At 58.3% G+C, this 16,090-nt stretch overlaps 1 protein-coding gene across 5 annotated transcripts in view; it reads right to left on the bottom strand.

Annotated features, from left to right (window-relative positions):
• The window catches only part of CABIN1 (calcineurin binding protein 1), a 92,797-nt gene that overhangs the window by 70,392 nt on the left and 6,315 nt on the right, over positions 1-16,090 (bottom strand). For 4 of the 5 annotated variants that reach the window (XM_064481028.1, XM_064481031.1, XM_064481029.1 and 1 more), the window contains exons 3-14: positions 15,952-16,044; positions 14,788-14,901; positions 12,188-12,322; positions 11,306-11,486; positions 8,901-9,030; positions 7,454-7,603; positions 5,709-5,998; positions 4,558-4,726; positions 2,538-2,674; positions 1,881-2,098; positions 734-812; positions 14-201 (exon numbers count right to left, since the gene is read on the bottom strand). In XM_064481028.1, coding sequence (XP_064337098.1) covers positions 14-201; positions 734-812; positions 1,881-2,098; positions 2,538-2,674; positions 4,558-4,726; positions 5,709-5,998; positions 7,454-7,603; positions 8,901-9,030; positions 11,306-11,486; positions 12,188-12,322; positions 14,788-14,901; positions 15,952-16,044 — 1,884 coding nt within the window. Of the gene's footprint in view, positions 1-13; positions 202-733; positions 813-1,880; positions 2,099-2,537; positions 2,675-4,557; positions 4,727-5,708; positions 5,999-7,453; positions 7,604-8,900; positions 9,031-11,305; positions 11,487-12,187; positions 12,323-13,567; positions 13,681-14,787; positions 14,902-15,951; positions 16,045-16,090 lie in introns of those variants that run through there. The other variant, XM_064481032.1, reaches the window with a different exon arrangement.

Here is a 16,090-nt window from a genome sequence, read left to right as displayed (position 1 = left end):
ACCACACACCAACCTGCAGTGCCAGGAACCGAGCCTTCAACCAATACACGCGGACCACGAACTCCAGCCAGCCATCCTCAAACAGGTCCCGCTGGGACGAGGCAAACGACAGCTGCAGGAGGTCCCCCAAGAAGTGGGCTCCTGGAAAGTCAGGCCCGAACCTGCCACTCACCGCACCCGCGGGGCAGTTCCGAGGAGACACTGAAAACCATCAGGCCTGGAGTCAACCTCACGTACAGGGCCCACATGCCCTTCTGCTCCCAGAGGTCGCCCCAAGCCCTTGTCACACCGGCCTCAGTGCCGATGGGCGCCCCAAGCAGCAGGTGTCAGAGCCAGACAGAGACCCTGAGAGCTGGAGGACCTCGTCCCGCAGGCTGGATGTGGAGCATCTCTGTTCAGCAGGTGATGGTCTGAGTCAGAATGACCCACATCACCTAGAACAATTCCTGAGGACACATCAGGTGATAACCGGTGAAAACAAGCCCACGTCCTTCAGTCCTGAGTAACCAGAGCAGGCACGTGGCTCCCCCTGGGGCTCAGCTGCTGCCAACTGCTTCCTGAGTGTCCAAGGGACTCTCAGAGCCCCTGGATCTTTCCTGGCCTGACAAGCTGACCCAGGAAACGTGCCCCCTACACAAGTAAGTCTGAATCATGACTCAGCCTCCCCAGCCTTACTTCCTCCCAGCTGCCGAGGGTTCAGTCACCCCCACCATGGAACACAGGGCACCCCTACCTGCAGAGCTTCTACCCTTGGTCAGCAGCCACTGGTCCAGCTGCAGCTCCATGCAGGAGAGAGCCATCAGCATCATGTCCTGCCAGACAGGCAGCAGAGGGTCAGGAAGGGGTCACAAAGAGGGGTCAAGGGTCAGGAGTTGAATGAACCTAAACTAAAATCTACTCTGATGAGAGCATCAATCTTCCCTCTACCTACTTTCTGCTTCATAAGTGATCAGTGGCTACTTGCCAGGACGTAACAAAAGGCTCGTGGACGGACACTGGGACAGACTTGGGAGGAGCCAGGCAACCCACCTTCAGTCCTGAGGGGCTGCCCTATGGAAGTGGCAGCCCTGCCACCCACAATGCTCAACCCTTAAAAGTGCCAGAGGGGTCAGGTGGCTCCCGGGGCACATGAGGAAGCTGGGACTCAGCAGTAAGGAAACGCTGCTCTGGCCAAGTGGGCACAGCTGGGAAATGACCAGCCTGATTCATCTAAGAATCAAACTCTCGTCTCCTCTAGCAGCTTCACAGTGCCCTAGAGGAGCAGGCCTGGTGGGCAGAAGCTGCCAGGAGGCTGCCCCTGAGGTGTCCCAGGAGAGGCCACACGGCCAGGGGCACTGACCCACATGGCCCTATGGACATGTCAACCCTGAGCTCCCCCACCTTTTGTGCCCCCAGCCAGAAATACTGCCTTGGGGCTACGAAAGCTGCCAGGGCTGCCTCCTCGGAGTCAGCTTTCCTCCTCCGATGGGAGAAGGGCCATAGCATCCGGTTCCCTTGGGCCCCAGGAGGCACTGAGTGCAGGGGCCTGGCCAGCCAAGTGCATGTGCAGGGGGTGTCCTGTATCCACTCGGAAACCACTAACGGCCCGGCACCTGGATCACAGCGAGTCTGCACTCTTCCCAGCCTCTCGCTGCTCTCCCACATCTCACAGACCACCCCATCACTAGCCATCGGAGCCCAAAGCACCCCCCGCCAGAGTCCCCCAACCCACCACCTTGGCTCCACCAGCAGCAGCCTCCTGAGGGCCCTGCACCCCACTCTCACCCCAACTGCATCGCATCCGCCACTCGCCCCAGGCATCTTTTTCAGCACAAACCAGCCCTACAGCCCCTGCATCACACCCACTGAGGCCCCCAGTCCGCGATGGCCCCGGCCCCAACCTTGATGTGCTGGTTGCTGCAGTCCCGGAGCAGAGGGTTGGGCAGGCTGGTGCTGTGCCTCCTCCAGCTGTGGTAAGTGCTGAGCACCACCTCCGCCAGGCCTGGCGGCCACCGCAGCAAAAAACGAGAGCCCATGCTCTTCAGGTAGCGCATCATCAGCTCCAGGGCGCCCCCGTTGGTCAGGTTCCCCAGCAGGAAGGCCTGCACGTCCTGCTTCTCTGCCCAGAGAGAAACAGCCTGACTTGACTGAAGGCCCGTCCAGGCCAGGGCAGGGGCAGGAAAAGGTCAGCTCCCACCCACTCCGTCCCGCACCACCGTAAGCAAGTCTCTCTCAACCTCCGGGGCCACGGTGGGCACGGGTGCAGAGTGAGACCACGCACAACAGCACCGAGACCGGCGCCCAGCGGCCCGTCCACACACAACAGCCGTGTCGGATACGTTCAACCAGCAGAGCCCGTGCCCTTCAGGCAGCAGGGTCAGGTGCCAGCCTGGACGGCTCAGGAGACCTGCCTGCTGATCACAGAGCTCAGGCCCAAGACAAACCCAGACAGCCCGTGGACCACACTTGAAAAAAAACCCGACCCACCCCCCACCCAGAATAGCCCTTGGAGGGTTACAGGAGACCGGCAGGGAGAATTCCCACAGCTCGACTCTTACCAGCTTCCATGAACGTGGCCAAGTCAAAGGACAGCCTGTGAGGCCCAGCACTCGGGAAGCTCTCCAGTTTGGCTTCTGACTGGACTTCATAGTTATTAAAGGGATCATCTTCCTCCTCGGGGTCCAGCTTTCTTAACCTGCGCGGAACGCACCAAACTCACATTCCAACACAAGCACCTGAACTCCTCCCAGGAGTAAGGAGACCTGAGATGGGCACGAGGCTATGACACACGGGCAGCAGGTCCGGGACCCGGGCCTCTCTCGGGCCCTCGTGACCTGGCCTGGCCTGTGCCCCCTCCTCCACCCATTCCGTCAACAGGTGATTATATGCACCCGCCCAGTCAGCTCACCTCCTAGTAGGAGGGACGGAGAGTAAGCAGACACACAAAGAACCCAAACAGGGACCAACCCCACAGAGAGCTTGTGACAGAGTCCACAGGGTACTACCCGGAGAGCAGTCAGGAAGGCTGCGCTGGGGGACGTCCATGCGAGGACGCAGGACAAGAACAGGAACAAAGGCACAGCCCGAGGAGCCCCCTAGACATCCTGAGACCCAGGGGAGGGGGGCCTGGTGAGGGAAGAGAAAGCAGGGGGGCGGGTGGAGTGCAGGGCCACCCGGGGCCCTTCAGAGCAGTCCCCAGGGGTCCTCAGAGAGCCTGGGCCTGGGGCAGCCTCTCTGGGCCGGCAACCCTCTCCCCACGCTCCCCGGGACCCTGCTGGAGCAGACCCTGCAGACGGACAGTCAGGGCATATCCCACCTACCCCCTGTCCCCAGGCACTGCCCTGAGCCAGCGTCATGTGGCTCCTGCCTGACCATCCAAAGCAGCTGAGTGGAAATCACACAGGAAACCAGCAGTCGAAATAAAGACACAAAAGAAGGTGGACACCGTTCCACAGGGGCCAGGGGCAAGACCCAGGGGTGGGAGACGGGAAAGGTCCCTTACACCTCCTGGCACCTCCTGCAGCTCTTCCGAAGGGAAACGGCTCCTGGTGGGGCCTGAGGAGCTGAGCAGAGGGCCTTGTGTCCCCGGCTCTCTGAGAGCAACTCCACTTCTGAGCATCTCACTTTCACCACAGAAAAACAAAGGCAACAAATCAGGAAAATCATTAATCCAGCAGCAAAACAGACTCACAACGCACCTAAAGCCCCTGGTCCTCCTCCTCCTCCACTTGGACACATCATCACTGAAACCAGCTGTCGCTGTCACAAGCTAAAATGCCAGCCGAGGACACAGGTTAAGGATGCTCGCTGAGCACACACCTTCCAAACCCCACTCCAGTACCCGTGAAAGAGTAAAATGGTACAAACGCACAAACACAGGGATGGGAGAAGCCCAGCCAACAGGAGACATGCCATCAAATGTCAGAAGGCAGAAGCTGACCTATGGCAGAACTGAACTGCTCTCTGCACTCAGCTGGGGGCAGAAGGCAGGGCACGGAGAGGTCCAGCACTTGCCTCCCGCCCACCCCAGGAAGGCTCGGAAACCACGGGCCCTGGAGCAGCTGATGGAGCTCAAAGGTCAAGGACAAAAAGCAGGTGAAGAACCACAGACGGGGCACAGTGCACAGCCGCACAGCTCCGGGACACCTGGCCCGTCTCCTCCGGGCACCTTCCCTGAGGAACACTGAGAACCAGGGAAACCAAGGGACAAGCCCATCACCTGAGGGAATCTCACTGAGCCTGGAGAAGCCCAGCAGCGGGGTGCCCTTCCGTGCAGGTGCCCCAGCGTCTGCACCCGAGAAGCAGCAGCCCCAGGCCCCCAGCAACAAGTCACTTCCAGCCCCACGAGGGCCAGGCAGCGCGGGGTCCTCGGAAAGATGCACAAGTTGTGGCTCCTGCCTTCAGGAGGATTCAGACAGCAGCGGCAAGAAAACCCAAGATCCCTGTCCACAGAGCCCTGTGCCCAGCCGTTTGCACCGATGGCACGGGAAGACAGAGGAGGCACACAGAACGGGGGTGGCCACGGAATGAGAGACATTATGGGTGATGGAGGCTGGAGGTTTGTGAAGTGCACAGTACCTGGACGGCAAGAACTTCACCAGGAGCTCCTGGAAGTCCACCCTCTCTTCTTTTTTGCACTTAGTGTTTCGGACGCGGGCAGACCGCCGCTTTGCTGTCTCCCCGCTCTCCTCTGAAATCTTCTTCCGCTTTACCCCTTTCTTGGATTTGTCTCCCCCAGAAACATCACCTTTGCAAAGAACACAAGTTGAAATCTTGTAAGCAGCAAGCTCAGAAAAGGTGCCACAAGGCACGGCAGCCTGTCATGTCTCTGCCTACACCTTTAATCTTATCTTCTCTGGCCTCCAACCAACCTCCCGTCTCCTCCTCAACCACAAAGGGCCCAAGAGAAGTCCACTTCAAACCGCTCAACTCTCACACCTTTCTCAAATTCACAGGGCCCACAAGCCACATCTCAAGACACCCTTCCACAGCTACAGACCGCCAGGGTCTCAAACTCCTATTCCTCCTCCCTCCCACCAGCTGGCCTCAGGATGAACCTGGGACAGGACAGAGCAGGCAGCAGTGACCTGACATTGCCCACCACCCACCACCCAGCGATACAATGTGGGTGACTCGTGTGACTCATACACAGAGCAGGGGTGTCACGTATGATTAGGTCAAAAGTGAGAAACAACCATGTACACGTTCATTCAGAAACTTCCTCATCAGTGACACAGAAATCGAGGAAAGGTTTAGGACCTTCTGTCGGAAATTATTTCCCAACTCTGATGATAATAAAAATCTATAAAACCATTCAAAAGTATACTACCCTGTGTGGTGGTAACTTCGCTGTTTCTTAAAGCCAAAGAACTCAGAATGCCAGTGCACAGCAGCGCTAGGTCTGGACACAAGACAGCAACAGAGCAGAACAGCAGAGGGACCTGCCAGCTCACAGGTCACAAGCAGGGGCGAGCTTTATACCAGGACTTACCAACTGGGCATCGAGTGGTCTGAGGAGCCGCCGCCCTGAGCCCCAGCCCCTCCCTGCAGGAGCTCCGTTGCTGAAGCAGCCCCTGATGGGGAGGTCCTGGGAGCAGACCCAGAAGCACCCCTGTGGGGCAGGGAGCACCAGCAGGACCCGACCCTCTGGAGAGGCCAGGGCCCCCCAACACTCATTCCTGCTCAGCAAACAGGGTCTCCCCAGAAACCAACCTCCGAGGCCAGCTCACCCGTGGGAATGCCTGTCTCCAGCAGGCTGGGGCTATGCAGCGGGAAGCTGGCTGTGGCCACGGGACCATAAGGGAGCATGGGCTCTGCAAGGGTCACAGCCGGGTTGGTGCTGACAGGGCTCGGTTGGATCACGCTGACAGGTGCCACCACCATGGAGGATGACACTGGCGGCTGGCTGGGGTCCTGGTAGTCGGAAAGGTCGATCCTCCTGCCGAGGCTGGGCCGTGGGGGATCGCAGGTGGTGAGGTGGTTGTACGTGGCCAGCAAACTCTCCCCAAGGCACTTCCAGCTGCAAAGAGAGGGTCACCACACCTGGTCAGCACCCACCATGGGTGCTCCGAGCACAGGGCCAGCCGGCCTGTGAGGATGCAACAGAGGCACCCAGGGCCCTGTCTCCATGGGGGTGGGTGGGTGGTCCCAGTTCACAGACAGCTGGTGGAACAGCTGGGCTGGACCAGGAGCCCAGCACCGCCCACCACCCCAGTCCCCAAGGGGTCTTGGCCTCAGGCATGTTCCAATCCCACCAGGCAGGCAGGGAAACCACTGACTCACTCAAAAACTCCTTCCCAACAAGGCTGAGTCTCTCAGACCTCTGTGACATCGCTCTGTGGCCACTACCCTGATTATCTGGGAGGAGGGCTGCTAACAAGGATGTGGTTTAAAGGGATGAACAGCTCGTGGGCTGGGGCCTACAGGATGTGCACTGAGACCGCTGTGCGTTCTGTCGCGACAGGTTGTGTGCTGCGTGTTCTGCTGTGGTAAGGTGTGGCATGTGTTATGACACATGCTGTGTGCATGTTTTATCATCATGGTGTGTTATACTGTGTGACATTTGCTCCTCTGTGTTGTGTCATGAATCACTGTGTGTTGTGTGTTGTGTAAGACGTGTTGTGGCATGACATACCCACTCACCCTTAAACAGCTTCCTGCGCCCTCAAACTGAAAACCAAGTACTCAGCCTGTGCCCCTGGGGCTGCCCCACCTCCTCTCACACCCACCTGCACTCTCCCCATGCCAGCTTGCTTTCACTTTTGCCGCAAACCTCAGGGCCTTTGCACAGGCTTCTCTCTGCCTGGCAACAACATCCGCCCATGCCCCTAGCCCCTATGCCTGATCAGTGCCCACTCCTCTATCAGACTCCAGGTCTGGCTCTGAGCCTTCCCTGACCCCCAGAGCAGCATGGACCCCATCACGAACTCCATCTCCTCGAGGCACCGGCCAGCTTTCCACATGTGCTCCTCCTGCTGACTGAGCACCCAGGGATTGCCTCCAGTGAGGGATGGGGCCCCATCACACCGAGCCCCCAGCAAGAAGCCAGCATGCAGTGAATGTTGTGGAGGAGTGAGGATGGGCTTCAAAACCCAGAGTCTAACCAAATGGAAGCTCCTAGAAGAGATTTCTTACTTTTCCTTCCCTGCCTTGGCCCCTCACAGCCCCAAGGGACCCTCCCCAGCCCCCATCCCCTAGACGGGACGGGCATCCTGACCACCGACGAAGGGAAGGGAAAGGCACCTGCCCAGAGTCCAAGAGCAGCCCAAGGAGCAGCCCACCTTCTCAGTAGCGGCAGGGGTAGCTCAAGACTAGCAACAGCAGAGCCAGGCTACCTTCGACTGGGAGGAGCCCGGGCCTACTCCCTGCAGCCGGCAGCTGGCGTGTACCCAGCTCCTGCCCCAGCACCAGCCCGGTGGGACCTCGGCCCCTCCTGCACAGGGCCCTGCGCCCCCAGCCCCAGCCCCGGACCTACGTGAAGAAGGGGATGGGCTGCACCAGCTTCAGATCGGGCTCCTTCTCCCGCACGGTCAGCGCCTGCCTCCGCCTCCGCAGCCCCAGGGCCTCGTCCACGATGGCCTGCGTCTCGGCCGCGCTCACCGATACGTCGTGGATTGACATGTCGCTGCAGGTGTGAAGAGAGAAACTGCCGTGTTACACGCTGGAGTCAGGGTTGAAATTCTACACAGAACGGATGCAGTAAATACCCTCTAATCTGTACTACTGCTTCCTGTGCATAAAACAACCACCTGAGTGTAGGTCAGAAAGGGCAGTAATTAGCATTCTTAATACCCACATACACTAAAAATGACAAATGCCCCCTGTTCTGACTACCGTTCATCACTGAGCAGCGGGTTTTCCTCCGTATTAACAGGATCATAGAAGTCATGTCAGAGAAGCCACAGAAAATAAAACCTTGCTCTCAATTATTGTTGAAAACCTTTCAAGGATTTAATTATCCCATCCAGCCCAACCCAAAAAAGTCATCAGACCAAGTGAGTTCAGCAAAGCCTACGAAACTCTACAGAAAGGGCAGGAGTTTGAGGCCTCGGATGCCTCCCACAGACACACCTCTGCCTCCGGTGGCCGGACAGGACCTGTCCCCCTGCCCCCCGCCACCCGCCTGCACCTCGGAGCCGCACACATGTGGACTCATCATCCGTCCACACGCTCATCTCCCTCTCCAAAGGTTTGTTCCTTCCAGACACATGCGAACCAGAGGCACAGTCTCATGAAGGACAAACACCAAGACAAATAACCACTAACACCCCAGAGAGTAAGTTCCTGGGCCAAGTAAACACCAGAGGGCAGGGTAAAGGGAGGCAGCCTGAGCTTGGAAAGTGGCCCAGAGGGGACCTGGGAGCTAGAACATGGAAGGAGGCACGAAGACACAACTAGGGGAGAGGTGGGGTGTCCAGGTGAGGGCACCATGGGAGCCAGGGTGCAGGACAGCACAGAGCACAACAGGGCCAGGCCCGGAATCTGCCAGAATATGGGATGGCTTTTCTGGGGGACCAAGGAGCAGGAGAAGCAGGGGGTCAGGTGACAAAGGGCCTCCCGGGCGAGGCCACCGAGCATGAGCCTAGTCCTGGAGGCAGGCGGCCAGCCAGGGTCAGAGGCGAGCTGGGGACATGGAACGTGGGCAGTGCAGGAAGCACAGCCTGGGAGAGGGGAAGGGCAGGCGGGGCGGGGCCGAGGGGACAGCAGGCTGCCTCCAGCGCCCAGGGATGCCGTGGGGCCAGAGCAGGTGGTGGACGGGCAGGAGGCACCACCTAGATTAGGTGCACGGTAAACAGACACAGCAGATCAAAGCTGGTCCACCAGGTGAGGGGCGAAGCGGGGTGAAGTACAGAGGACAGGAGCTTAGAGGACACGGTGCACACGCTGCAGACAGTCCCCTGGCCACCAGGCTGCAGACCCACCATTTAAGGAACATGCGGAGGGAATCTTTGCGGAGACATGGCTGCTCCTCGAAGATCTTCTCCTTGAGAACCAGCCCTTTGCTGTACCGGCAGTCCTTCTCCAGAGCTTTGCAGATGAAGTACAGGCACGCTGGTGGTGAAAGAAGCAGCGTGACCTTTGGGCATGCACTGAAGCTCTGGCCTTGCCAGTGACACCAGGGACCTGTCCTACTCTGGGACCCAAGAAATGCAGGGTAAACAAGGAGATGCCACTTTAACCAATTCAATCGGGAACCGCTTCTGAAAGAAATGATACCCACAGTGATATCCACGGGTCGAGGGGCAAACCTACACGTTGCGGGGGGAGGGCAGGCTGAGAATCACAGGCACCCTGCACGACCCTCAACCCAGAGATCCCACCTCTAGGAAAGTAAGCCCCACGGGCCTGCAGGGACTCGCCTGTCTGAACAAGGCCCTCAGGAAATCGGGAAGCGGCCCAGGGCCCTGCCCGGGCCTGGGTGAGGAGGTCCCCACCCCCACACATCACACACTGGGCTGGGGCTGCGCCTGCTGAGCAGCTTGGGGAGGGAGCAGGGACGTTGTCAGGGAAGCCCGCTCGCATGGGGAAGAAGGCTCCTGCGCTCACCAGTATCTCCCACTCTCCTTTTCTTTTCTTTTTTAGAAACTGTTCTTACAAAAAAAGCTGCTGCCTGCAGTATAAGGCATGTGCACCGTTCACACCAATATAATGAGGGGGGGCTGAGGGCTCTGGGATCACCAGCAGGAAGGCTCCTCCAGAGGTGGCAGTGGTGACAGGCAAACCAGCACCCAGGGAAAAAACAGAGGGTATGGAGGCCCCAGGGGTCACAAGACCTGCGCGCTCACCATGGAGGAGGCCCTGGCCGGTGTGACCACTCAGGCCCACAGCCTCCCCAAGGACCCCCGGGCAGCGGCACCGGCACAGGGCGCCAGCTCCACTCTGCCTGGGCACTGGGACCCCTGCACCTGGCCCTGCTCCCGAGACTGAGTGTGGGTGCCGGTCTCTTGTGTCCAGGACAAGCGGAAGACGGAGCTGGGGAGGAGGAAGGAGAGGCAGGGCGGACACAGGGGCATGGGCGCCGGGAGAGGAGAGGCAGCGGTGCTGCTCATGAGCCACCAACTCCCCGCAGGACAGGCAGCTCAGCGGTTCCTGCTCACACAAACTAGGACACGGTTTCTTCTGGGACTGTGGTGGCTGGAGGGTGGCCCCCCGAGACTCCAGAGAGAAAACCAGGGTGGCATTAAGCATCTGGACGGGGCAGAGCTGACCATGCCACTGCAGAGGGAGCCCTGGAGGTCCCAAGGGAGCAGGAGATGGTCAGCACGTGGGTCCTGAGCACCCTGCCTGTGCATCTGAGTGCATGAGCTGCCGCTAGGCCTCACTTTAACGTGCGACTTTTGCTTCTGGCCGTCAATGTGTATAAATCCATCAGGGCTCTCACAGACACCCGCGTTAGCAGGGAGCCAACCCGATCCTCCTACAGGGATGGAAGCTCAAGTGTACCTTCCAAACCAGGGGCCCGGGAAAGAAGGCAGAACACTGAAGCCCATCCACCTCTAGGTGGCACCCAAGCTCCAGGAAGAACATCTAAGAGCCCAAGTCTCTTGCACCCCACAGGGCGGAAACCAGGGCAACCGTCAGCAGGCACACAGGAGGCACACAAGGACGTTTGTGGTGTAGACACGAGAGCCTAAGTCTGCAAACACACAAGCGTGCAAGCACAGGGTGGTCAAACTGTATAGAGGAACCGGGCAGACAAGGCGTTCAGACGGCCCCACAGCCAAGAGGGCAGAGAAGGCCCATGCCCCACATGGCCCCACCTGGAGCAGACACACAGCAGGCTGGGCGGGCTCTGCTGACAAAGGAGGCCAGAGGGCATGTGGAGGAATTGAGCCTCAGAACCCCAATTGGTGCCTGTCTTGGGATCGGCCCACGCAAGGGGCCAGCGCTCCCCCTGCAGAGCAGGGCAAGGCTGGGGACCGGGATTGAAGCACCTGAAAGGCAGACTGGAGCCCCGTCAGGCACAGATCAGACCAGGTGCCCTGCTGCCCCACCAAAGAACGAGACACTGGAAAGAGGAAGTGAGCTCCTGGCAGTAGGAGTGGGGAGCGGCCGTCTGTCAGCACATTACAGAAATGGCCCAGGATGGGATGAAACAAGAACCGGAGGGAAAACCTCTCAGAGGACACGCTTCTCACTGCAGTTACTGCCACGCATGGATAAACCTCAAACGAGGAAGAAAGACAGCAGAGCAAAGCAGGGAAGCAGACACAGCTTCACCTTCCCTAAAAGTTGGGCAGGAAGCTTCCAGCTACCCAAACCGTGCGCCCCCACATCCCAGACCAAAACTCGAGGGACTGGGGGGAAGCAGCCGCGCCTAACTCACTTGTGTAATCACTGAGGGTGTACAGGACGGTGATGAGGTTGTCCAAGCAGGGCCAGTGGTCAGGATTGCACCGCAGCCCTTCCTCGAAAGCATGGCGAGCCAAGGGCACCCGGATGAGCCTCAGAGCCACGTGTCCAATCTTATACCAGAGATTGACGTCGGTGGAGTCCAGCATGACCGCCTGGAAGCAGCACAAGCAGAGGGCCGTGCTTGCTCAGCTCCCCACTGAGCAGGAGTGGGGGTGACGGGAGGGCTCACATCGGCCCAGCCCCCCAGACAACTGGGACTAGCAAAAAGAAATCACGTGGGCCTCCTCATCTCACTCAGAACACTTTCTTAATATGTTTCATCACCCTGAACATCTGCATTCCTTACATATTTAATAGGTAAAGGGCAAGCAGAACTAAGAGAAAATACAGGCAGCATCTGAGATTCTAGAAAGATCTCTTCATGCCCTGAGGGGGACAGCCCCACCTCCTCATCCCTAACGTGAGCACAGAGACGCCCTCCTTGCAGGAGGGAGCAAGGATGGATCTGTTCAGAGGGTGCCGGTGAGGCAGAAATAATGGTAATACTATGGAGAACGGGCACGGGTGCCAGGTGTCAGACTCTGTTCTCAGCATCCTCCTTTATATCACTCCACCTATACTGCTGCAGACCTGGAGACCCAGAGAAAGTAAGCAATCACCCAGGGTTACGTGGGACCTGCACAGCAGAGGAAGGACGCACACACGGCCCCTGGACTCGCTGACGTCGCCCACTGGGCAGGGCCTGGGGCACCACAGCTCACTGGTGCACCGCTCACTACACACTCTTCAGCCACAGGACCATCACCCCACTGGCTCCCCGGAGAGCTTCAGAGACACCGCAGGCAGTGAGCACCTCCAAGTAGAATTCCATGGCCGTCTCCAGGTCCTCTCGCTGCGCTGCCAGCTGGGCCAGGTTCTTGTACGTGGAATACTTAAGCATCAGCCCCGGGTGCTTCAGGCCCTCTTTCTCATCACCAGACGAAACTGCCTGTGAACAAAACAAGAGAGGAGCAAAGTGACACAGAGGCCTAGAAGCCTCGGGCACAGGACATCTGTCTTCAGGGCTGGCCTCTGCTGCAGGCCCCCAGGCCAGCCCGGTGCCACTGGCCACTGGTAAATGAAAGCACGGCCCCAGAGGATCTTCAAGGACTCCCTCCAGACCTGAGCATACAGAAAAGAAAGGCCAGACCACCACGAGGCAGTCTGCAGGCCACAAGAGACACAGAGGGAGCCCTCCCACCATTACCTGTGCCAAGGGCCCAAGCCTGGCCGGTGACCTTTATGGCATTGGAGCCAGCCGGCAGCTCCTCCCCACCCCTGCCCCAGCAGCTCTGAACGGGGACAGGGTGTAAGGAGGCTGCTGGGGCAACAGGCAGGGCCCGGAGCTTCACCTCAGACAGGTGCCTGGCAGCCAACCTGCGCATCTGACACACCCCGCAGCAGAAGGGCAGTCAGGCAGCTGTCACTCATCACGTGACTGGACAAGCCTCTTCAACTAGAAAGTTAGTGTCCCAAAGACCCCTGCAATGTGTGGACAGTAAATCCTACCCAAAATATCAAGTGTGAAAGTGAGTCAAAAGAGGAGAGACTGTCAACATGCTTTCTATAAACTCTGATTCCACTGCAGCTTTTGTGACCACTCTTGAAAAACCTTACAACTTTTAAGAACCCCTGATTAGGAAAACCACTGCTCTAACCACAGGACAGAGGCAATGTTCTCAAAGAAACACACCCCTCAGGCTGACCAGAGGTGGCCCCCAGGAACCTCGGCCCCTCCAGGCCCAGAACTATTCAAAAAATGACACTGACAGAGAGCACGTGCGTCTAGACCAGAGGTGGACAGTCAGTGGGGCATCAGCACAGCAGCGGGAGCTCTTGTAGCCAGCCTCCACCTCACTGACCAGCTGGACTCAGCACCATTCTGACCTCCAGACAGGCACTGCCGCCCCCCAGGGATGGGGGTCGCTCCCCGCACACGTCCCTCCAGCGGGCCCAGCATGTGCGCCGGCCGAGTTGCACACGTCTTTGAGGGGGTCAGAGTGTTCTAGGGCCTGTTTATGCCAGGTGTTTGTGGAACCGTAATTACGAAATTTACTTTAATGCCAGTTTCAAGTAAGTGTGAAAAGAAACTTTCCTATGTATTTTCCATACTTTTCAATTGTTTACAATAAGCGAAAGGGGAGGACGCTCAAACAATCGTTTAAGGCTGAAAGTGATATAGAGATGGACACACCTCTGACCACGGGGCCGACGCTCAGCCAGCGAAGCAGTCAAAAGGCCCCACGCCCGCCCCCGTCGGGTGCCAGGCCCACCAGCATCAGCTCTGAGCTCAGACTGCCAGCTCCGCACTGAGTTTACCCACTCCCATCGACTCCATGGCCTGCAACGGAAGACGCACTCCTGAAACAGGCCCAGCATGTGGCCCATGGTGAACGTGGAATAAAGTCACCTCCCTCCCGGGGCCCTCACCTACTTCCTACTAACGGGGCACGGAGGTCACAATTCCCATGGCTCTCATTTCAAGAACTAAACCAGCACCAGAGAATCGTAACAAGCTATACTTAGGTATACGGAGAGACACAGTGAGTGCAAGAAGGGATAACATCTTACTGAGCATACTTATAGGAGGTAGAAACCACCCAGGCGGGGCTGGCAACGCAGTGTCTGCCTTCCTGGGACACAGGAGACTCTGCCCAAAGGAAAGGTTGTATTCCAGGAGACGGGGCCTGTCCTGCTTCCTCAGTGCACATCATCTGGGTTTGGTGTTTGCTTGGAAACAAGTCCTTTCCTCCTAATGAAACACTCATCTTCCTAATTCAGTTTCAGGCTAAGACCTGTTCCCAAACCTCCCAGTGACACTGCCATGACCCGCCAACCCAAGCTCGATGCACTCACCACCATACAGCCCCTCTGCTGGGCCCACATCCTGCCCTGCCCGCCCCTCTCTGTGTCTCCACGTGGCTGTGGAGCTCTCCCAGCCCTCTCCTCGACGATGCTTTTCAAAAGCCCCTGGTGCATCTACACAGGCCTGCCAAGCTCAGGGGCCAGCACCCCAACAGCATTTGCCTGAACGTGCTGCCAACCGGATCTTCAGGGTCAGGACCTGTGGCTCCAACCCTGGCTCTGACTGCTTGGGTACCTCACTAAGCCTCTGCTTCCATGACCAGGAAACGGGGACAGCACGCTGCCCCACAGGGCAGAGCGGCTGTGAAGGTCTGGGAGTAACAACAGCCAGCAGTTACGAGTTCTCACTCTGCACCAAGAACTGTCCTATGTGCTTCTCTGGACTCGCCCGATGCTCACGGCAACCCAGTGAGGGGACACCCTGCGTGCAGAGGAGCTGAGGACAGAGGGGGACATCATGTGCCCAGGCTCCCCAGCCCAGAAATGGGCAGGGAGAGGGCAGGCCCAGGCTGCCTGGCTCAGGGCCCACCCGGCTTCCTGGAGCCTCACCTCTCGCAACAGGCGCGCCTCCAGGAGCTCATGGTAGGCCTTGGCAGACTCCTCAAACCGGTCATGTTTCTGCAGATCCAGGGCCTTGTGGTATAAAGCAAAAGCCTCTGCTTCCTGCAAACCAAGACAGGAGGCATTTTTATGTCGTACAGAGGTTTGTCTCTTTAAGCCAACAACGTGTGAGGGGGCTGCAGTCAAGGCTGTGTCTCTGGATCCTCTGTGGTGGAAACAGTTCTAACACTCCAGCCCCCCAGGAGCTCCTCACTGGGAGAAGAACCCCTCAGCAGACCCCCACAAAGACATGAGCAATGCAGGCTCAACTGAGCCTAAGCAATAGTAAAACACAGACTGAGGGCACAGGGTCAGAGCAATGCCAAGGTTCCCGGAGACCCGCAGACGCTTCCCGGGTGAAGTCAGGAGAGCGGCCACACCAGCCGGAACAAGTCACGGACTAGGCAAGAACAGGGATGGTTTCCACGGTTTATGCCCACCGCGCTGCCCTGGCCTGATCACTACAGGGAGGGGCGGAGGGGGCACTGGGTGCATCAGGCCCCTCTGACGTCCCTTGAAGACCAGAGACAGCTGGCATGAGACATAAGAGGGCTCCGGCTGTCCTGGTTTCTCCCGTGAAGGGGAGGTGTGTGTTTACGCCAGGGAAAGCCAAGACAGAAGCCAATCCTGCTGTATTCAGGCAGGACGTGGGTGGAGGATGGATGGAAGGGAGGTGGGGAGCTGAAGTGGGAGTGAAGCCAGGCAGTGAGGACAGACCAGGAATCGAGAGCACAGACCGTTGGCGAGACCCAAGCAAGGCAGCTCCCCTCCAGGACCACCTCGCCTGGGAAAGCAGGGAGCGCACCAGGGAGCCTCCACGCATCACGGACTGTCAGTGCTGCCAAACCCTGAGTGCCAGCTCCTGAAGCCCGTGCAGAGAACAGGCCCCGGCTGGATGGGCCGCGCACACTCACAGAAAGAACAGGGTTCTCTGCAGCGTGACCATCTCGCACCGAAGCAGGCTGAATGTGAGGTGGAGAGCGGGCCGTCTTTCAAAATGGGATCTTCCTCTACAATCCCATTAAGAAGACATCTGAACACATTTAAAAGAGGTGCCACCTACAGAAATGAGAATCGCAGTCCACTTGCAGAGAAGGACCATGGATTACGCACCTGCGCCTCCTTCGTCTGGGTTTTGTGACTTTTAAAGCTTCCTTCGTGCTCATCCTCAATCGTGGAGCTGGCATTTAAGGCTGCAATTCGAATCTAGAAGCAGAGATTTGAGAGAAGACAAGAGCTGCTTTCAGATGAG

The sequence above is a fragment of the Camelus dromedarius genome, chromosome 31, assembly GCF_036321535.1.
Source record: "Camelus dromedarius isolate mCamDro1 chromosome 31, mCamDro1.pat, whole genome shotgun sequence".
Lineage (NCBI taxonomy): Eukaryota > Metazoa > Chordata > Mammalia > Artiodactyla > Camelidae > Camelus > Camelus dromedarius.
Note: the sequence above shows the minus strand (reverse complement) of the source record. Positions and strands in the feature narration are given on the sequence as shown.